We start from the raw sequence: 24433 nt of genomic DNA, 5'->3' as shown, positions 1-24433 counted from the left end.
TTGCAACTGTCAATGTCACTAGTTGATCGGAGAATGTGCTAGAGTAAGTACACAGTAGCTAGTTACAGTGACATAAGCACAGTAGCACACAATTCCTCCCATATAAGACTGTCAGGCTTCACACCCTGTAAGTTGTTTATAGATGTTGATGATATGTGGTTAGACCACAAAATATTTTTAAATGGTAGGATTGTAATAAACACCCCACCAAACTTTTTCTGTGTGTGAAAAGCAGCCATGATATCAGCGCTACCATTCTTCCGCCTATAATGGACGAAACAAAGTACTCACTGTGATGGCTAGGAAGAGAATAAACTGGATGCCTTGCATGGGCGCTTGAATGGCTTCTCGTAGCGAACGTGGGAAGCTCACTAGAGACCCTATTTTGGCAATCTTGTAAGGTAAAAGAGTCTGCACAACTTCAATCTGCCATCTATTAATGTTATAAAGACTACAGTCGAACAATACGCATCCCTGAGCACACAAGATCCCGTAATTTTGTTCTTCTATGGCTTCTTCCGTATACAGAACAGCAGGCAATGGCGAAGAAGAACTTAGAAATTTATCAAGGTGGAGGCCGGTTAGCGATCTGTAGAGTACGGGTTAAATAATGGGTCATGGACACGCAGAAGGACTCAGTGAGTAAGGCTGTGTAGTTTTTATCACGAAAAAATGGAAGCCTTGGGCTGTACACGAGTGAAACAAAATAATAATGATAATAATATTATGAATAATAATATGAACAATTTGCATTAAATTCGCAATTTTTGAATGTTTCCAAATTTCGTCTAGACCATTTTTACTGCTAAATCACCATTTGTCTGAGTTCGGTGTTTGATAATAAGCCTTCTGAGTGTTGTTTTATGCTCGAGTCTGCTTTCTAAGGCTGGTTTTAGGTGACTGCTCTATTAGGATTTTCAAAAATTCCACTGCGATCCCTATTATGAACCCACTATTGTGGTTCATGATAACGAAGTAAGTTATAAATGTAACTGAATGCTCTATTAGGGTGACTGTTCTATTAGAGTATCTCGATCTCGCATATGCTACACGTAGTTGGCTTTGGAATCATAACTCAGTGGTTTGTAATCCGATTCTTCTGTACTACTGCAAGGACTTTCTATGATAATTATTTAAGCTACACACCGATTTTCAGATCACTGCTCTAAGCGGTTTGCCTTATAGGCGTGAAAACTAATAGTTTTTTAATTCATAAAAATCGATCGCGTAATTGTGACACAGGTTGGGTTTTGTGTCATATCTCGATGGCCTTTAACTGGATTCCTTTCAAACCACAAAAAGGCACTCCTACGATATTACTCCATCTACATAGCAAGTTTCAGCTCATTCCTTCAAGCGATTTACCCTGTCGGTGTGACAGACCTTCGATCATATTTTTGCAAATAATCGGTCATAACTCTGTGAATATTCATTGGATTCCTACCAAACGTGGTACTGAGATTCGCCTTAATGAGCCCTTTAAGTGTGCCAAAGTTCAGCCCGATTGGAGCACGTATTCGTGTTTAATGGCGGATTTTGCAAAGTACGCGAATAGAATAAGAAGATGTAGAAGAAAAAAATGAAGAAGAAAACCCCAAATTTTGGCACTCGTATCTTGGAAATGGCTGGAGCGATTTTCTTCAAATTTGGAATGTGGACTGCCCTACCTAACCGGCACTTTTGTAGCAACTTTGATTTCAATCGGATAAGGAATCACGGAGCTACAAAGGTGTGATAATCGCTTTTACTTTCTTCCTGTAAATATACTCACGGTGTGGTACGCTGGCTTCTTGGGCCGCACGACACACTACTGTGTGTCTTGATATTATAATGTGTAATATCTTTTTACAACATGTAATTGTATATCGGATCGGTATAATTGGTATCGGCTCCTTCAGGTACAGAATTATCAGATATCGGTAAACCTGAAAAATCCGTATCGGTACATGTCTAGTAGGGATGTGATGGTTTCCTCCTTTGTAATACACTGTACCAATAATAATTGTGACTCAGTCTGGGAAAATCGGTCTTATCGCCCATGTCAGCAGATTCGATTTTTCACCCAGGACACAAAGCTACATGAATAAACTATCTAATTCCACAATCAAAATCAGCTAGACTTGAGTATTCTGGTTTTGCTGGCTGCTTTTCCCAAGCCCAGTGGCGATCTGTACGTGTGGTGTGGAGCCTTAATGGAGCTCTAGTCAGCTTGGGGATGGCTGTATGTGACTGTACAGCTCTGTGGTGTTGAATAAATACCTCTACTGTGAATTTCCTTTCATTGAATGGACCAAAACTTCATCCCTATTCCTTCCTTTTCAATTTTTGAACACCATCTTGCCTGCCTTCCAGGCCCCCTACCTCCCACCCCTTTTGGAGTTCACCTAGCTGATACAGTCATTGTCGGTTTAAAAACTATCTAAAATTGCAGGAAACTTAGTTGTTGGCTACTTGCACAGTGGATGCTCTGGAAGGTAAGGAATTGGTGTAAAACATGTGAAAATTTTGTACAGATAGCTGCAGCCATTGGCAAGCTACAACACACTAAATACTTAAAACCAGCATTTCTTGATACTTTTAAATAGGCGATAAGACTGGTTTTCCCAGACTGGGTCACAATTATGAAACATTCCTCAGGTAAGATTTTGGATTGGTTGATTAGTTAATTGATTAGCATTGGTAAATTACACATTTGAGTGCAGTTTTTTGGCTGTTACGAGTACAATTATTCCCTAATTGAATGAAAATATGTGTTTTCCTATATACAGTGTACTATTCATATACACTTCATACTTTGTAGTGCTCATGTACCCAGTTTTGTGTGACCATTAACTAATTGCATCATTCTTTCAGTGCTTAAAATGTTTCTTAATATGTGAAAAGATCTGCGAAAACCTGACACAATCGCGCATCTTCCAAATTCCTGTTTATTAAATATTTATAATCTACTTAAGCCAAGTATACCCTCTGGAAAAGTTTCAGCCTCTTATGCAAATACAAAGTAGCAGCAACTGAAAAATCGATTTGTACAGAAAATAAATAACATGTGCCTACAAAAACTGTTGTAACTTACCAACGAATTGAGGTACGGAGCTACAATTTTTTACCATTGTGTTCGCCATGAACAAGGGAATCAATTACTGGGTAAGTTTTTCCTTTACTCACTCTTCTTCACTGCATACTAAACCAAAATTTATGAAGAAAAATAGATCGTGTACGATTACTTCGACGTGACATAAACAAACGTTCACAACTTCCGTATCCTTGGGTCTACTGCAATGAAACAAAGATTTTCCAACTCCTCTTGAGCATACAAATAAGATGATATTCACAGTTTTATTGTTAGTCCTTTCCTTAGAGCTGGGCGGTACACAAATATTAAAGATAGTATGATATTTTATAAAATATCACGGTATAACTAACTATCATGGTATATGGTTAACACAAATGAACAACTTCACACATCCAGTTAAGTATGGTAGTAATTTGTCTCAAGTGACAAACAGTACCAAGAATCAGATATAAGTTCATAATATAGAAAAAAGAGGGAGTGTCTCACTCTCACAATACCCTATATAAACGCTCTGCACCACGATTGCTCTACACATTGTAAAAGCAGAATGGTGACTTACAGTGTACATGTGTCGATACGTATACCAGTATTTTATGGTATACCGGTTTGTTGGTATAAATATATTTGTTCGATATTGATACTGGTACGAATAAAATACCTTCATATCGATTTTATACCGGTATATTGCCCAGCTCTACCTTTCCTTCACTAAGAAAGAGGCATTCAAAAATGGAATTTTTTTCAATAATATGCAAGTATTTCACCCAATGTATTCAATGCTTTGCACTATAAATTTAGGCTTGCGCGATTGTGTCAGGTTTTCACAGATCCGGTCACATATGATTTGTTATTGCACTTAAAGGTTTCATACACTAGCAATACTCTAAATATCAATACTTGTTGTACTTAGAAAGCTTGTATTGTCAACCTATTTGATACACCTTATCAAAACTGATTTAAGATATTCCAGATTTTGAATAAGTTATGCCTTTTTCACACTGTAACTTCCGTGTACTGTGGTTGACAGACACGATCTTTGGTTTATCAATTCCTCGATGAAAGGCAATTTGATTTATGTGTCTTATTAAGCATCCTTCACTGCATAGAATGATACCAAATTTGGTTGAGGATAAAAACTTGTATATTGGGATTTTCCTGCTGAAATAATTGAATTTTCAAATAGGTTCATGTATGAAGCATGTATTATGTCAAGATTTTGTGAGTTAAAGGTTTAGATCTCTTCTACCACAGGAACTCAAGACATTGTAATTCCAGCAGAAAGCTCCCGAAACTCTTTTTTCCAGAGATAATAGAATATGAATTCCACATTTTTTCTGAATCTTGAGTCCTTATTCAACAGCCTAGATTTCACATTTTCAGCAAATGTTAGTTTCTCAACATGTGGGTAAAATTCACCAAAATGACCATTAGGAAACAGTGTGGGAAAACATAGTACATCAAGAAAGTGCAAACGATTATCCATTGGAAGTTCATGGTCTGTAAGCAACTTGTAATGCTGAATGTCTTTACCTGTATTGGTCTATTCAGTCCAGCCATATCTTCGTTTGAAGCCTTTTCTATGACAAGACTAGTAGCATCATTGACTATACCCATAGTCTTTTTAGCTGCATCAACACTATCCACCACCTTGCCGCAGATGATGCATGCTAAGTCAATTGATCCATATAGCCAGTTAGTTTCCTGTAATTTTTGTGCGGCAAGTTTGACACATGGTACATCCACAAACAATTTTGTCCTTAGTTGTACAGCTTTCAATACAATTCTGGATCAGGTAAGCCAACCAATTTACCAATAGTGGAGTCGCTGTGTAACCTGCTTCATCCAACCTTTCCAAGGTATTCTGTAAATCTAGTGGCAGAAAAAAAACATAGTGCCTTTAGCAGCTTTGAGGGCATTGTAAATGGGAACTTTCCAGTATAAGTCCCTAACCTCACCACAGTCTGAAAACATTTTGGCACATTGAATTAAACTGCATTTCCAGTTTATTTTTGGCTAATTCATCTGGAACTGGAATAGTGTATAGCCCATTGAGTACATAGCGAGAAGGCATTTTGTTGCAGTTTAGGGTTTTGCAACAATATTCACAGACGCACAATGACTTATAAACAACAGTAAGATCATTCTGGATGTGATAATTAATCTTTGAGATCATTCCAAATATCTGAGTAGAACGTTTCATCATAAAATTTGAATGTGGTTACATTTCTCTTCAAGTGTAAACGCTCACATGATCAACATGCAAACTCAGGATCATCTAGGAGTTTTTTTTCATACTCACATATTGTATTCACTAGCAATGCTGTCTCTGTGTCTTCATTACAGGAAGGTGTTGATGACACTTCAGAGGATTCATCATCTGGTGCTTTTTTCAATCAAGAGGTCACACAAAATTTCACATTTAATGGCTTCCTTAACACCTTCAATGTTCCCAGAGCAAAATCCGGTATTGATCTGGTCAATAAACTTACTGCTAGCAGGAGCATTGTGTATGTTGACAAGAAGATTTTGAATCACTGGGTGGTGTACTGCAGCCTGTCGTAGTAGCCTAAGAGGGCTTTCACACATTCCAGCAGCACACTGGATGGGATGTCTCATAATTCCTTTTCTTGTATACATTCACCATCACTGTCGTGACTAATTACTTTGTCGAAATGACCATGTTGGCATCCAAAATCAATTTCATGAAGGAAAGCCCTGATTTCTTCCAAGGGTCTTTCAAATACTTTTTTTGATATTGAATACATCAATTTCCTGATCTGTCAATGCCTTGCACAATTTACATTATTTCCAGTTTTTAGGACGATCATCACTGGTTCTTTCTTCGCCAACTTGCTCAGACAAAACACAACGTCCTTTCTCGTCCACAGGAATTGCCAAGTCATACAAATTAAGCATACTCATTTACTTCTGGACATTTTGCCTGGGTAACTAGACACCTTTTATCATAGACAATTACAGTCACCTGTTTAAGGACTGATGATTTGTAACCAGTATTGTAAAAGTATAGCTCAGAAGAAATAGTGCGTAATCCCTGCAGCAAGTTATCTTCACATACAATTTGGATGGCATTAATTTTTCAAATAGTCTTTAAAAGATTGCCGACATGACTTTTTCTGGCTGACAGTGCATCATGTACCATTTTCTTGGATACTAAACAGCAAGTTGTCTTCTCCTTTACAGCATGTGACATTGAATCAGCTGTAGTACCATAAACTTCTGAAAATTTTTTGAACAATATCACTGCATGTTTCCTCTTGTTGTAGAAGAGCCTTGTGGCGTTATCACGTGATTATCATTAAAGCACATGTGCAATATAGTCAGTATCTAATTATGAAAGTGAACCTATTACATAGCATGCATGGCCTATTACAGATTGTGTATGCATAATAGTCTTATGTCACATCCCCCTCTTAAGCTCATTAGAACCGCAGACAATCAGGTGGCCTGATTTCTGTTCCTGTTTGTAACCATGTCTGCATTCTGTGGCCTTCAGTAAATTCACTTGGAGGAACTGCAGTTGACACAGGCTCTGGTGGAAGCTGATCTCTCCCATCTGTCCTTTGATTCAAATGTTGTCTATTTCATCTTATGGGTCCTGTGGGTGTAGAAACAATGTAGGATCTTGGATGGTTAGAGCTAGCTTGTATTCGGCCAGGACTGCTTCACGTTTTGATGTCACCCAGACTGGGACGTCAATGTCCAGAGGTTCTTGATCTTTCACTCTGTGTTGTTGGTCATACTGTTTCTTCTGTTGTAGCTTGTACTCTCTGTCTCTCTCTCTAAAAGTAGTCAAATATGACCAAGTAGGTTTAAGCTGGTGTGATGCTTGAGGTATGTCTGTTCTTACTTTTCTCCCCATAAGGAGCTCTGCAGGTGAAAGTTTGCACCATGGTAGGGGTGTTGCCCTGTAACTAAGTAGAGCCATACAAGGGTCTGTGGAATTTTTCAAAAGCCCTTTTACTGTATGCACCATTCTCTCCACCAACTCATTACTTTGGGGATATTTTGGACTGCTGGTGATTTGCATAAAGGAGTAGGACTCGGCGAACTGCTTCATTTTAGTAGACACAAATTGAGGACCATTGTCACTGCGAAGAACAGGCGGGATGCCATGGAGAGAGAAAATGGCCTTTAATGCTCGGATAATAGCTACGGATGTTGTGCTGGTTACTTTACTACCTCTGAGAACCTGGAAAAATAATCAACAACCAGTAAATAAGAAGTGCCTTTCATTTCAAATAGGTCAGCCGCAACTGTTTCCCAAGGATGAGCAGGTAGGGATGAGCTCATCAATGGTTCTTTGCATGGTATAGCCATTTTGCAACACTGGGGACAATTTTGTATCAACATTTCAATGTCTTTTGATGCTCCTGGCCACCAGACAGAAGTTACCAGTTTAAGTCGACATCGTTGGATACCTTGATGACCTTTGTGAATTTTGGTGAGAATCTCTTTACGTAAGTGGCTTGGTATCACTATTCTGTTGCCAAACAGTAGGAGCTCATTGTGAAGACTAAACTGACCACGACATTTCCAGTAAATCATCAAGTCTGTGGGCACCTTGTATTTACTTGGCCAACCATGTTTGCAGTAGTCAATGATTTTGCTACATGTTCTGTCTTCTGACTGAGCTTTGGCAAATGTAGAGAGCTGTTCACTGCTGGCAGGTAGCTGTGAAGTAATTGCTGATATGAAGTGCTCTACTTCTTCATGCTGTTCAACTGTATATTTGTCTGGTTGATTCGGTAGAGGGCTTCTAGAAAGGGCATCAGCAGTGTATAGGAACTTGCCAGGTGTGTGTTCAATAGAATAATCAAATCGCATGAGCCTTAATCTGAAGCGTAAAACTCTGGGAGGTTGGTTATCTAAGCATTTGTGACCTAGTAATGGAATTAATGGCTTGTGATCAGTCTCAATTGAAATTCTCTTTCCTAGAATGTACAGGGAGAATTTTTCACATTCCCAAACTGTAGCTAGAGCCTCCTTTTCTATTTGAGCATAGTGCTGCTCTGCCTCTGTCATAGCTCGTGAGGCATACACAACTGGGTGCCACTCACCATTTCTCTGTTGCAGAAGGACTGCTCCCAGCCCATAGGAAGATGCATCAGGTGATGTCTTTGTAGGAGCACTAGGATCATATGTCACGAGAACTGTGGGTTGCATAAGTTCCTTCTTTATCTTAGTAAACGTTTCTTCTTGGGGTGGACCCCATGACCATACTTGTTTACTACTGAGCAATTCTTGCAATTGCTTAGATATGGTGGCCAATTTAGGAGTGAATTTGCCCAATTGGTTAGCCATTCCCATAAATCGTCTTAACTCAGTTACAGTAGTGGGAGATGGTATCTCTGCAATTGCTTTGAGTTTATCAGGATCAGGAGAGATGCCTTGCTTGCTTACTATGTGACCAAGAAAGGTAAGTTTGTCTTTCCAAAACTTACACTTCTCTGCATTGAGGGTGACTCCTGCCTGTTGGATCTGATTCATGGCCGTGTACAATCGTTTGTCGTGCTCTGCACGATCTTTGCCAAACAGTAAAATGTCATCCGTCAAACAGAGGACTCCCTCAAGGCCTGCTAGTATGGCACTCATCTGTTTCTGGAAAAACTCTGGTGCACTGGTAATCCCAAATGGGAGTTTGTTAAAACAATAGCGACCAAATGGTGTTATAAATGTTGTGAGAAGCTTGGACTGTTCTGTGAGTGGAATTTGCCAAAAACCACTGTTGGCATCTAATTTGCTGAAGATGGTAGCCCCATTCTGTTGTGCAAGGATTTCGTCAACATGAGATAAAGGATGGTTCTCCCGCAGCATGCTTTCATTCAATGGTTTAAGATCTACACATATGCGGACCTTACCAGCCTTCTTTGGGACAACTACCATGCCCGCACACCATGGTGTTGGTTGGTCTACTTGGAAATTACATTCAGGCTTTGCATATAGTCTAACTCTGCTTGCACTTTGGCACGTAGTGGAATTGGCACATGTCTGGTGGTAGACAGGGCAAATGGTTTGGCATCTGGCTTCAATCGTATGTCATATTTGTTCTGAAGTGTGCCTAAACCAGTGAAAAATGAAGGGAACTTCTGTTGTAAAGTGGCTCTATCACTTTGAATAGCATCCACTAGAACTATCAGGTGTAAATCTGTAATCACCGGTAAGCCTAGCGGATTGTGCGCTAGATTGCGAACAACGTAGATGTCTGTTTCAAGAGCAGGATTTGACACTGTTGTGGTAAAAGCACCAATGACATCTAAGGGGTGCTTGTTGGGCCCTCTTAGCTGTTTCTGAAGTTTTTGTAAACAAGGGCTGCCAATGGACTGATACGACTGTTCAGTTATTGCTGTAACCTTGGCGCCTGTGTCCAACTTGAAGGAAACTTCTATGTTGTCAACGAGTAATTGTACATTCCAACACTTGGGAAAAACTGCTGAATCATCTCCAATAGCGCCCAGATAAAACGTCTTGGTATCTCCTTTACTCAGGACTTCCTGTTATCTCTCAAAAATAGCATTTTTTCTAAGGCTCAAACGAATAGTAGCTTTCTGTATTCGAATATTTACTCAACTATTGTCCGAATACTCGAATATTCGGTGTAAGGTTTCATTGCTATGAATGTAATCCAGTAATTAAGGTGGCCACTACCAAGAAACCTATAAAGAACCACAAACAAGTTTGTGGCTTCGTATGAATAACTTACTGAGAAGAAAAGGGTAGCATAGTGCCCTTTCTGAAAGGATTACCGCAGCGATATTGTGATGGAAAGTGTTTATAACAAAGTAGAAGTATCTGGAGTAAACCATGAATCCATATGAAGTCTTGTGCTTATGACGATCTGCCACAGCATTAGTACATCTTCACCAATTAGTGGCTGCCTAATGCTATTTCTACTGTTCGCTTCTTCAACACCATTCTTTCCATTCAATAGCATCGTCTCCGCTTCCTTAATTGCTTACAGCTAATCACGTGCCATTGTATAACGATCATGTGCGAATATTCGGGGGTTAATTTTATTATTCGAATACTATGCCAACGAATATTAATACGAATAATCGGCTATTCGTTTGAGCCCTAGTTTTTTCTCACTTTGATAAAGCTGTTGAATTTTTCGAGAACCTTGTTGTATTTCTTGGCATCTTCGGAAATATTTTTTCGAAGTTAAAACGTCTACTGCGTCGTCCCCCAGACAGTACATCAGGGAACTTATTTGTCTAGCGTCTTCTTCCTCCGACAACCCGGATGCTATGCGGAACTGTTCGAATCTTCGTTTCCACTTCGGCCATTTGCTGGGAGTGGCAAAGTTGAAGGTACTTGGAGGTTGTAACGATAGATTGCAAGTAGCCATGAGGTACGATCAGCACTTCTGACACCATGTGGCGTTATCACGTGATTATCATTAAAGCACACGTGCAATATACAGTCATTATCTAATTATGAAAATGAACCTATTACATAGCATGCATGGCCTATTACAGATTGTGTATGCATAATAGTCTTATGTCACAAGCCTCTGTCAAGTTATCCACATAACGACCTCACATAAGAGTCAGATGGTGGCCTCAGCAAATACCAACAACAAAAGGAAAATGTAAATCAAAATATACAGAACACTGGCACACACAGTAATACAGAAGGTCATACCTGTGTTTGCTTTTTTACAAAGTTCATCAATATTCACAAGATAATGTTTGCTGGTGGAAGATTTACTTTTACTTCTTGATTTAGCCACATCTTTGTCGTAATGCTTCTTTGTGGTTTTAGCTGAAGTTTCTAAATCTTTCTCATAATGCTTTTTTTTTGGTTTTAGCCGATTCAGCACGAGAAGTTTCTAAACCTTTCTCATGATGCTTCTTTTTGGCCTTAGCCAAAAAGAAGCATCATGAGAAAGATTAAAAATTCAGAAATTCAGCATGAGAAGATTTAGAAACTTATGCTGAATTCACCTTATTCAGCATGAGAAGTTTTAAAATCTTTCTCATAATGCTTTTTGTGGTTTTAGCCGATTCTGCATAAGTTTCTAGATCTTTCTTCAAATGCACTTTACTGCTTTCAGCTGACTTCATTCGCGATGCCACAGCGTCTCTATAATAATCCTATGAAGTCCGGATCTTTTGTCCTTGTCATATTTATCTTCCTCTCCGAGCAAATTGTGTCCTTGTTAGTTTCATAATAAGATTTGTTTACTTCCTTCCTCCTATTCCTTCTCACTCTATCCTTGAAAGACATCGTTGAGTATCTGACTTCAATGAACAATACCTCGGACAAAACAAAAATAACAGTAACAAATGCAAAAAGATGCTTAACTAACATCCATTGTGGAATATTTAACAGAAGGCAAAACATGTGTATAGAAACACAATTAAGCAAATAGTCGTGAAATATCTTCACTTATTTTAGTACAGTCAAAAATGGCAATTCCGTGACCACTCTTCGGCTAACATGTTTTGATGATTGATTTCACTTCTTGGGGTCATTTATTGAAAATTTAGCTCTCCCAATAGTCCTGGCATTTTTCTCTATGGTGCAAAATTTAGAATTGCTGCTAGCGCAACCTAAAATCGAGGTATTATGCTGTGTACAATAGTGCACAAAGACACTTTTTAGGATAAATAAACCTAAAGGATTCCAATTCTGGCATCAATTTCATGCTATGACCTTTATATAGACCTAATAATCAATAATAGTTTCAATTGGAAGAGCGAAAAAAGTGTAAAATCAAGGTAAAGTGCTTAAGAATATACATGTAGAAACTTGCATAAGGCAAGATGAAATATGCACATTTGATGAGGTAGCAGTATGTGCATGACCATGCAGTAATATTGAGATTTTGTATAAATACAGAGATTTTGGAGCCACTAGTTCAGTCACTTTAAGTCATCAATTGGGTAAGTCACCTTTCATAGTACAAGAATTTGCAATACTGACTGCTATACTTTTAGGCCTCTGATCGATCAAATTTAGTGGCAAAGAAACACCAAAGTCACATTATTCTTTTCAGCTGCATCAAGAAAAGGAATGTGGACTAAATGGTTATTTGGTATTATACCTGTAGTTTAGCCCATTTTGTCCATAAACATGTAGACTGTAACAAGAATAATGGAGTACCATACATGCTTCAGTGTGGTGAGCCTTGTAATCCAGCCACGGATGTCATTGGTTCCATTGAGAGGTGGGAGAGTATCAGGCAAAAGGCTCTCCTCTGGAATAGAAGGTCTTGACAAGTTTGGAAGTGTTCATGAATGCGTAGATTGGGTGAAAGGTCCAGTTGGACACTTTATTCATGATTCCTCAGGATTGACTCTTAGCAATACCAAGAAGCTAGAACAGGCTCAAAAGAGACAGAAGAAACGTGAGGTGGATGAATGCCAGTCGCAGTCTTCATCCATAGCTGAGGTTAGTTCCCAAGACGAAGCTCCAGCTGCCAAGAGGCTGCAATCAAGTTCAGGGCTGATTCATGACAGAAACAAATGTGTTTGGTGTTGCAAACCAGAATCAGCAGCCCTTGAAGATCAGAAAATGTGTGACAGAATCAACTGTCTGATTGATTCTGCAGTTGATCAGCCCTATGGTCTTGAATTGAGGTATCTTCACAAATGCTGGCTGAAGTATGTATGGAAATTCCAGAAAATGAGTGAAGATGATAAACTTCTGCAAATGCAGAACATTACTTATTGTGAGGTTCAGGCTATGTCTTTTGACCACACTCGAAAGATAATCTTAGAGAAGCATGAGTGCTCCTCACTTTTAACAGTACTCCTGCTCCTCAAAGATTACCTTTCAAGTTTGGTTAAAAAACATAGTCTGAACTTCACAATAAGTAATGTTCTGCATTTGCGGAAGCTTATCATCTTCATTCATTTTCTGGAATTTCCATACATACTTCAGCCAGCATTTATGATGATGCATCAATTCAAGAGCATAAGGCTGATCAACTGCAGAATCAATCAGACAGTTGATTCTGTCATGATCTTCAAGGGCCACTGTGTGGCTCTTGAAAGCAGCCCATGCATGGTCATATGAAACTAAGAAAAGCTTTGACTCTGGATGCTTTGCTGATTCTGGTTTGCAACATCAAACACATTTGTTTCTGTCATGAATCAGCCCTGAACTTTATTGCAGCCTCTTGGCAGCTGGAGTTTCGTCTTGGGAACTAACCTCACCTATGGTTGAAGACTGTGACTGGCATTCATCCACCTCACATTTCTTCTGTCTCTTTTGAGGCTGTTCTAGCTTCTTGGTATTGCTAAGCGTCAATCCTGAGGAATCATGAATAAAGTGTCCAACCGGACCTTTCTTCCAATCTACGCATTCATGAACACTTCCAAACTTGTCAAGACCTTTCTATTTCAGTGCCTGATACTCTCCCACATCTCAATGGAACCAATGGCATCCGTGGCTGGATTACAAGGCTCATCACACTGAAGCATGTATGGTACTCCATTATTCTTGTTACAATCTACATGTTTATGGACAAAATGGGCTAAACTATAATACCAAAATAACCATTTAGTCCACATACCTTTTCTTGATGCAGCTGAAAAAAATAATGTGATTTTTGGTGTTTCTTTGCCACTAAATTTGACCAATCAGAAGGCTAAAAGTATAGCAGTTAGTACTGCAAATTCTTGTACTATGAAAGGTGACTTACCTAATTGACGACTTACCTAATTGACGACTTAAAGTGACTGAACTAGTGGCTCCAAAATCTCTGTATTTATACAAAATCTCAATATTCCTGCACGATCATGCACATACTGCTACCTCATCAAATGTGCATATTTTATCTAACTTTATGCAAGTTTCTACATGTATATTCTTAAGCATTTTACCTTGGTTTTACACTTGTTTCGCTCTTCCAATTGAAACTATTATTGATTATTGGGTCTAATAAAGGTCATAGCATGAAATTGATGCCAGAATTGGAATCCTTGAGGTTTATTTATCCTACAAAGTGTCTTTGTGCACTATTGTAGGCAGCATACCCTGATTTTAGGTCGCGCTAGCAGCAATTTCAAATTTCGCACCATAGCAAACAATGCCGGGACTTTTGGGAGGCACCTGGGAGCTAAATTTTCAATAAATGACCCCAAGAAGTGGAATCAATCATCAAAATATGTTAGCTGAAGAGTGGTCACGGAATTGCCAATTTTTGACTGTACTATATGTTGCCAAAGAAATACTACAATATTGCTTACACGTGTTATGCCTAGAAAACCCGAATAGTTTGACATTCAACTCGAGACACTGTTGCACACGCATTCTAATGTTTCACACAACGTGAGGTCAGTAATGTTGAAGCCATTTACGTGCTACCGCGAATCAATACCTTCACGTAGTAATTGAGAAAGAAAACCATACACAAAAGGAGGACAAATGTAAGTCCATGTAGCTGCTGCGGTTGGCAAAAAGACACCTCTCTGGCTGAAGCGACATCAAACAGTGCCAAAATTAAGCCCGTAGCCTTATTGAGTTACGCTTGTCTGAAGGCATCAGTCAGTCAGTCAGTCACTAGAAAATTCCGTTAAATATAATTTTTTTAGCAACTTGTTGAAAGCATTTTGGGTCCATCTCAAGGCTTGTTTGGGCTTAGTTTTGCCCAACCAGTATTGCCTCATCGTCGTCTGGGAAAAGTGAGGCTGATTTTTGGGTGATGTTATTTTGTGGGCCACACCTACAAAATTTGTGGTCCCTACTGTACAGTACTATTGTACTGTCTGATACCTACTCCATTTTTATATTAAATAATAGTGGTGTATTGAGTACTAATGATTAAAGGTGCCAACAGAAAATTAAGTTGTATTTAACTTATCAAGGTAGTATGATGTACAATTACACAGGATAACCTTTTAAGACAATTCCTGTTGTCTAACCTGATCAAGGTCAATAGAGACCGCTACCAATGGAAAGTTAACCTACCAATTATAGAAGATAGTTTAAATACAGGCTTTCCCAATACTGATAAGCAATACAATGGAAGGACTTTATTTATTGGAGGAGAGCTATCCCACTATATCAGGTGAAAAATGACATTGTACAACATCTAGTAATTTTACTTGTACTTTACAGTGAAATACACCTCTCTAAGGTTTCACACCTCTTTCCTAGTTCATCCTTGAAGTATGTGAGAGGAGCAGGGCATTGGGTACACTTTGAGAAACCACAGCAATTCCTTCATCTAGTTATAAACTTCTTGGCTGCTTGCAAATAATTCCATTTTTTATTTGGTGGATTATATCAATTGTATATAGTCAAAGTTATTATGAGATTTTGATGTTAATTGTAACCAATGCACTTTGTATAATAATATGTACTTCTATGCAAGCTTAAATTACAACATTTAATTGAAAGTCCACATTTGCTGTAATCTTTCATCATCCATAGTCATATTATGCATTATGTATCCAGGGTTTGGCAAGGGAGTTCAGCAGGGTAGTAAGTATTTCGATAGTGAGTATGAGGGGGCATAGCCCCCCAGAAGCTAAAGGTACTTTTTATGTTTCAGGACTGAAATTTTTGATGTAGAGCAGTTTTATGTAATGCAAGTACACAGGAAAATTTGGAATTTTCAACTAGGGTAGGGACCATAATACATCAATAAAAAGTACTGAAACAAGCTGGAGTAATGCACAATATTAATTCACAGTAGAACTATAAGAAGTGTTATATCCCTACTGTGCATTTCCATTATGGTATCTTGAGCACAGTAGGGGTATAACACTTCTTATAGTTTTACTGTGAATTAATATCGTGCACTACTCCAGCTTGTTTCAGTACTTTTTATCGATGTATTATGGTCTCTACTCTAGTTGAAAATTCCAAATTTTTCTGTATACTTGTTTTTTAACTTTTTTTTGCAAATAATAATTATGACTGGTGAACCCACGCATACCGCATCTGAATGACGCCACAAGCTCCAATTATCATCTGAAAAGTGAGGTATCCATTACGCTTTGTTGTCAGCTATGTTCAACCCGTTACACAGCATTTCGAATCAAGAACTGTTTGAAAAGAACGTTTGCAATCGACGCATACCAAAAGAATTAAAGAAATGGTACCGCGTGCCCAGTTAAATCAATTATCGTCTGAAAAGTGAAGTATCCATTACATTTCATTGTCTGCTATGTTCAATCCGTTACACAGCAGTATGAATCAAGAACTGTTTGAAAAGCACCTCTGATATCAAAATAGCCACTATGACAATTGCGGACAATTTCCCTTCATAAGGGAAACCATCACGTACTATCACCATATCGACACTTTTCACTGTCAGCAAAGATGAATGGGACACAAAGGAGGACACTGGTAAGTCCATGAAGAATGCATTGTACGTACTGCGGTATGCCAAAATGCACCTGTCAGGCCGAAGCAATGTCTAACAGTGAAAAAATCAAGTCCGTAGCCTTAGCCGTTATCGAGGTATGCTTGTCTGAAGGCATCAGTCAGTCACTTACTTACTCAGTCAGTAGAAAACTACGTTAAATAAATTATTTTTTAAATTCCATAGCAACTTGTTGAAAGCGTTTTGGGTCGATCTGAAAGCCTGTTTGGGTTTAGTTTCACCTAACCAATACTGCCTCATTATCGTTAGGGGAAATTTAGGCTGTTTTTTGGGTGATATTATTTCGTGTCCCACACCTACTCCTTTGTGGTCCCTACTAAACACTACTATCGTAGTGTATGATTATTAAAATAATAAATATTTTCTTTCTAAACGGTCTGCATTGATCAAGAGTTGTAGGCATCAGTGATAGTAGTAGTTCAGTTATGAACCAATTGTCATATAGAATGGCATACAAAGGACCAATCTGCTGGCTTTTAGTAGCTAAATGTATCCATGGAATGGTACTGCAGATGTCACTATTCATAATTATATACTCATCAACTGTGGAGGATTCTTAAGTGCTACATACAGTGACTGTTCTATTAGAGTATTTGACTGACTGCTCTATTAGAGTATCTTGATCTAGTTTAATGTTTTCCTTGTATTTTTTTGGGGAGAGGTGTGGGGACTAGTGTTGTTTTAGTTAACCAAAACTAAAAGTGGTTTTAGTTAGGGATTTTACTTTTGGTTATCTGAAACTAAAACTTAAGTTTCTCTGATTTGTCAAAGGACTAAAACTAAAACTAGAAGGGCCTCAATTTTTACGCGAAACTTATACTAAAACTGAAAATTAGGGTATTTAGGTATTAGTAGTTAAAAAGGTATTTTTCAGATACTGAAGCGGTTTTCAAAAATACTGAATACCGAATTTGTTGTAGTAATTAATTTTTGGTGGTTTAGTGGTGGCCATACGTACATGAAGTCAAGCCTCATACAACCATGATGGCTGCAGGTTCGAGGCTACCTGGGTCCAGTCATGAATTTTTTCTGCTTTCTGCAACTTTTCAAACACACCTTATGTAGCTAAAGTCTTTGAGCAGGCTGTAGGACCAGGTGTCCTACAGACCTTCAGCACTTGTGCTGTAAAGCATTAATAAATAAAAAAATAAAAAAAACTATGATTACGCTGTGGACAAGCACAGAGCTATGAGTGCATGTTGAAGTATTCACAATGGTTTTTACTTTTTGGGATACTTCAAAACTTACTTTGTTGCACAATATTATTGTTGTTTCATTTGTTTCTTTTAAAAAAATGTGGGTATAAGTGCAAATCATAGCTTACCCATGTTTAAAAGGTATTTAGTAATACCGAGGTATTTTTCCTGATACCATACTGTTCTTCAAAAATGCAATACCACCCATCCCTACTAAAAATATCATTTAATGATTACAAATAACTGAAACTACAACTAAAAGTACTTGCCAAGTATACATGTAATTAAAACTAAAACTAAAAGTACTTACTACCTTCAATTATAAAAGTTGTTAATTGTTAAAAAGTACCTTGCTATATTGCAGTAACACATATAGCTAATAATTCACTATACACATACTATCTGCCAGTGTATATAAAAGTAGCTAAAAGTGTTTTGCTATAAAGATATTTAGTAATCATCACAAGGGTTTAATGCTAAAAGCGTTACCACTGTGACGTTGTCAAGCAAGACGTAGCTATAGCTAACTTAAACTATCACAGGTTTAATTATAAGAGCTCTTGTAATTATACGTTTTCTTTGAAAAAAATGATGTAGGTAAGCTGCTGCATTCATTATTGCATAAACCAAACATGGTGGGTTGCATCAAGTTATTGAAGGGTGGTATGCACTGACTCCTAAATTGGTCTTCATATTTACTACAGTTATTGTTTTGGCACTTGCTACAGTGGATCATTTTGATTTTGGTACTATAGTACATTCTGTTGATCTTGTGCTTACCTTGTCTATCTTGGCACCTTAATTGTCGCATGTGTATCTTGTATTTTCGGAAATATTTAGAATATGTTTTGCCGCAACAAAAAAGTAGACTTATTATGCTTTTAAATTTGCAGGTGTGTAATTTTTATCACTCAACAGTTAATACAATAACACAAACACTGTTTGCCATGTGGAACTTGTCCGCCACTGTCTAGTAATGGTGGTTGTTTTGGTAAGTTGTGCAGGGTTCCACAGTTCTCCTATATTTGACGTCACAGGAAATTTAAATGTCATCCTACCAATCCTAATGAAACCCTGCACTATCACACCTCATACTAACTTTTGAGTTGAAGACAACTCATGGAATGGGGCAAAAGTCTATCCCATGAGGCTCGCATGTGGCTGCATATCCTCCCCCAGCCTGACATGTATCTTTTATTTATTTATTTATTATTATTAATTTAGCTTATGATTTTTGTTTGTTTTATTATTATTTGCACTGCTTATATATTCACAATAATATACTCATATTTTGAATGTAGTCTCCTAGATCTAGGGGTGGGCTTTGTGGGGGAACAAACTTTTTCCATGTGGCCATCTGTGCACTCTTTTCTGATGCATGCTTTTGAGAGTCATCCTGATTATAATGGAGTTATCCTGATTATAATGTTCACCGTTTCATGCCTACTTTGCTTTGTGGAACCCATTTACCACATTGCACCTACTTGGTCATCAATTACAAGCTGTCAGTATGTACCATTATTGCATACCTCCCAATATTAACCTTGTTTAAACTTCATATAAGTACATCATTGCAATTAACATTTAAAATGATTTACGTATTTGCATCTAAATCCAAAGGCCATGTGGGTATACTTGCAGCAGTGATATTTTTGGCCAGGAAAGACCAAATGATCATATTTAGTATTATGGTATTTGTTTTAAATGGTACCGTATGGATAACTGTAACTAAAACTCATGAAATCTAATATCTAATACTACAACTAAATTGTAATGAAGATAGCAACTAAAACTAAAACTTTAACTAAAACTATAAAATCTAGCATCTAAAACTATAACTAATATGTATTGAAGATGGTAACTAAAACTCAAACTTTAACTAAAACTTTTTTCTATCTGCAGCTAACTAAAACTAAAAGTCAAATGCATTACTAAAACAACACTAGATATAACAAAATGGAAAATGGAGAAAGCACATGCACACATATACTTTTAGACTATATTATCCAACACGTGTGTGTAGGGTATGTGTGTGGTGTGTGTGTAGAGTGTGTGTGGTGTAGTGTGCATGCGTGTGCAGTGTGTGTGTATTTGTGTGTGTGTATTTGTGTGTGTGTGTATTTGTGTGTGTGTGCAGTGTGTGTAGTGTGCATGTCTCTGTGTAGTGTGTGTGTGTATGTGCATATGTGTCTCTGTGTAGTGTGTAGCATGTGTGTGTGTGTGTGTGTGTGTGTGTGTGTGTGTGTGTGTGTGTGTGTGTGTGTGTGTGTGTGTGTGTGTGTGTGTGTGTGTGTGTGTGTGTGTGTGTGTGTGTGTGTGTGTGTGTGTGTGTGTGTGTGTGTGTGTGTGTGTGTGTGTGTGTGTGTGTGTGTGTGTGTGTGTGTGTGTGTGTGTGTGTGTGTGTGTGTGTGGTATAGTGTGTGTGTGTGTGTGGTATAGTGTGTGTGTGGTATAGTGTGTGTGTGGTATAGTGTGTGTGTGGTATAGTGTGTGTGTGGTATAGTGTGTGTGTGGTATAGTGTGTGTGTGGTATAGTGTGTGTGTGGTATAGTGTGTGTGTGGTATAGTGTGTGTGTGGTATAGTGTGTGTGTGGTATAGTGTGTGTGTGGTATAGTGTGTGTGTGCATGCCTATCTACTACTTATCTATATATATATGTTTGTCTATACACACCCACGTAAGCAAAATCGTTAAATGATATAAAGCAGCTTGTACGTAGGGAAAGCAAAACGAAGTTTGTATTAAACTTTCACGAGTAAACTTTGCTTTGAGGTGGTTTCTGGAAGTCTAAAACACGGATGCCACGACTCTCCTTAGATGTTTTGAATTACCTTCCTTTCAAGTTTTACAGGCATTTAATAACTGAAAAACATTGGTACAGGCCTTGCAGACTTCCAGAAATAGCTTATCCTTTTGAGTTGAAAGTGGGTATGTCCCTTACGATTGACAAGAAAAACATGATAGTTAAACTATAAAACAGTTCAGAAGATGTTTCTGTGCTTAACGTGTCATCTAGCATTTACTCTTCCTGTTATACCACGTCATCACTAGCTCAGTTAGGTGGGCTACATTTCAAAGGTCCCAAAGTGTCTTATTCACAATTACAAGTGGGGGTACTTTGAACAGAGCCATTGGAAGGGATGAGCTTTTGAGATGTTTCCCATGAAGAAAGCAGGAGAAAACCCTGTTGGGAAATGCATTTTCACACTTTTAGATACTTACCTAGCTCTGGTTTTATTTTTAAAAGCAGATCTGGAGTATTCGAGAAGAGCAAATGTGCATGTGTCTACATAGAAAGATAGTTAACAAGTTATACCAGAGATTTCTCCCGCTTTCTTAACGAGGAAAATCTCAAAAAGTATCCCTTCTAATAGCTATCTGTACAAATAATCCCCACTCTTTTTGCCATTTTTGTGCTATGGTGCAATTGTGGATAAAGCTTATTAAATAACTGGACGGACTTGTGCTGGAACACACTGAGAGCAAACTTTAAACTTACAAGCATGAACTAAACAGTCCCAATGCATGGCCAATCTTAGGGAAGAATAATTCATTACCATGAAACTTGACAATGATACAATATACAAATAGAATTTGCGACATAAAAAATCTAGAGTAGTAGAGAAGTCAAGGGTATTATGTAGAGTGGAGAACAAATATCAATTGAGTATATTCATACTTTAATTTAACAGTTAAACTGACACTTAGAATTTTTCGCCTAATGTCAGAGGCATGTGATACCAGCGCTCTATCATCTGGTTACAAAAAAATAAAATATTACATGGTGAGGCCAAGACTAGCCATGAAAATAACTTTTCGGTATGGAAACCCTTTACATACCTTTATAAAATGGTTGCTAACTCGATGGTAGTTGTTCCTATTACCTTGCAGTGACTTCCATTCCACTTGTCGTGAATTTTTGTATCAGGCAATATATGATTTACGTGAGTAAACCCACAATCAAAAGTAAACATATGGCAAGAATTTTGAAACATGGAGACTTGACTTGTCGATGTTCATCACTTCATAACAAGTAAGCCACTGTAGTTACAGTGCTCATTTAACCTTCTCCAAGTAGTCCAGTGAACACACTTTTTAAATCTATGTGTGTTTGTAGGCTGTAAGAATTAAGTTACCCCACCTAGTGTCACTATGCGTGCCCTTCGGCGTGATCATATTGTGTAAACATGCATTTTCAAAAAGTTCTCTGTGGGTTTAAGGGTTAACCTTGAAAAAATTGCCCATCAAAATACTTAGGCTATATGGTAGTTATAGCCCCACCTTTGATGTTGGCCATGAAAGTCAAATTTATTAGGTACCTGTATAAGGAATAAGGTGTCTGCTCTAGTACATTACCCACCTTATGATCTCAGGGCGGTTAACGATCCACAAAAGTTGGATTTCCTACCAAGAGTGTACCTTGACCCTTGACTTCTACATACAACAAAAACTTAAATGAAAATTTCAACAATTTGTTTGTATAAAGCAACTATTAAACTTTCTTGCTGTAAAGTTTCCCACCCGAAGCTTCTTTTTCCTAGGAGCTTTGGTGACTATATCAGACCATATATGGAATTATTGGTAAACAAAGTACCACTTGTCACCCTTAATCACTCACAAAACTTAATGCACTAGTTTGTAATGTACCGGACAGTAAATCAGCCACGTCTAAGGATATTAAACTAAAATTTTAACACAAGATAGATAAACACCCAATACCTCATTTAAGCTATTAAACAGATAATAAACTAATGTGCCAAAAAGGTAGGTTTCCAAGATCAGGTCACAATTATAAAATCATATTGAATGTAAAAGTGCTGCAAAATTTGAATTCTAAATCTTTTTGGCACTTCAGTGCCAGTGGATGAGTCGTGTACCATTCAAAGTGAGGCATGGATTTGGTGACAAAAGCGACTGACACTATGCCTAACAGGTAAACATATTTTGTATTTTAAACCATACCCTTCCTTCTTCACGGTACTTGCCAGTAGTGTTGCACCTATAATTGGATTGGTTATCGGAAAAACCACATATCAGCTTGTTTTTTGTATATTGGTATCGGATCGGCACCACAATGAAAAAAGCAGCAGATACAGATATGTGTATGTATTTAAAAATACATGATCACGTACACCAAATGATGTTTACAAATGCATTTAGTTGTATTTCTTGCATCACAAATTGTTATTACTACTTCAGTGTACTGTCAGCTGTTGTTGTAGCAATACTGCTGCTATAAACAAGCTAAATTGATCCTTACAATCAAATTTCTAGTAAAAATTGCTACAAAATAGATATGTTCTTCTATATTGGATTGGCTACAATTATCGGCTTGAAAGCATTATTCAATATCGGTTATCGGAATATCAGCAAAATCTCATATCGGTGCAACACTACTTGCCAGTGAAGCAGGCTCTACGGTGTCAGTCACGGCACGGTTTGAAATCTTGCTGTTGAAAACACGTAGAACCGAATATTGAATGTTTATGGGTCGAGATGTGGGCGAAAGCTTGTTGGAATTCATTAACACCCTCCGTAGTGGTTGGGGGTGTTAGAAACGAGTTGCCTATGCTAACCGTTCCAGGGCCTTTTCGGAGCAGGCACTTATATTTTCCAATCGATAAGCGCCGTGCAGAGAAAAAGTGGTCTGGCCATGCGAGACTATAGCCGCGCCTCCCATTCCCCCAAAAGTAGGGAATACCAATGGGGTGAAGGAGCCCATTCCAACATCACTATGATATAGCTAAGATCAGACCAACTTTCTTCTTTTGTGTGTGGGTGGGCAATAAGTGATCTGGTACACTTTGCATAAAATTTCTGTGTAATGTTTCACCAGCTCTATGGTGGGTGCTGATTGGCCACTTTTTCCCCACTCACACACTAAGAAAATATTCCATCTGGTCTACGCAAGACTACTATAGCCACGGCAGACTGGTGCATTTTATTTAGAGAAAGTAGTCTGGTACCACACTAGCCTTTCAAAACACTATAATCTCAACGTGTGTATCTACTTATCCTACTTACCTTTAGTCCTTTTGAGCAGTTTCCTCTGTACCTTTAGTCCTTTTGAGCAGTTTCCTCTGTGTGCTGATCACTTTCTGGGGTAGACTGAGTTCTGTACTGAGGCTGGTGCTGCTACATCACGTGCATACTGAATGCAAAATTTTAAATTATTTTCCATGTCAGGAACAGAGGAAATTAACGCCCGACATGGTAACAAACCAGGTCAGCAGTGTTTATAAATTCTTAAACTTTGAGCATTGAAACTTATGCAATTGGAATTTGCAAATTCCAATTGCCTAATTTCCTAGTGACCAAACGATTAAGTAAATAGGCACTTCGCACGCACAGCGTGCGAAGCGCCTATTTACTTTACCGTTTGTAATATTAGACTTATAATTACATGGATCGAGGTGGTTTTATTATTGTGTACACCTTAGCTATGTTAGGGACTTCCACGGTACACAACAATAGTCATGCATGTAAGGATGTGCAAAATGAAGTTATGTATGCCTACAAGGGTAGCTGATTTTTCTATCCTTTAGTGCTAGGTAAAGCTTTTTGGCTGCCATAATTAAGTTCTTTTCAAAAATGAGTACATAAATGCAATCCTGCCTGTAACTATTGCATACAAGCATTTGTACACTCCTATCCAAACATAAATGCAGTTGTAAAAGTACCTACATGCATGAACTTTTAATGATAGAAATTAAGATGTTATTATATAATGCAAGTTCACAGTAGATGAGTGTTCAGAAGTATGAGTACAGGGGCGGATCTAGGATTTCAGAAGGGGGGGTGCTA

The 24433-nt window shown here is 38.1% G+C and overlaps 1 protein-coding gene across 2 annotated transcripts in view; it reads left to right on the top strand.

Annotated features, from left to right (window-relative positions):
• Positions 1 to 15446, top strand: part of LOC136237124 (sn-1-specific diacylglycerol lipase ABHD11-like) — a 40993-nt gene extending 25547 nt beyond the window's left edge. The window contains exons 6-7 of one of the 2 annotated variants that reach the window (XM_066027422.1): positions 14932 to 15110; positions 15161 to 15446. In XM_066027422.1, the coding sequence (XP_065883494.1) occupies positions 14932 to 15110; positions 15161 to 15302 (321 nt within the window). In that variant the 3' untranslated portion in view covers positions 15303 to 15446. The remainder of the gene's footprint in view (positions 1 to 14931; positions 15111 to 15160) is intronic. The other variant, XM_066027423.1, reaches the window with a different exon arrangement.
• The last annotated feature ends 8987 nt before the right edge of the window (positions 15447 to 24433 follow it).

This window comes from Dysidea avara, chromosome 10, assembly GCF_963678975.1.
Source record: "Dysidea avara chromosome 10, odDysAvar1.4, whole genome shotgun sequence".
In the NCBI taxonomy this organism is placed as follows: Eukaryota; Metazoa; Porifera; class Demospongiae; order Dictyoceratida; family Dysideidae; genus Dysidea; species Dysidea avara.
This window is presented reverse-complemented; position numbering and strand designations above follow the sequence as displayed.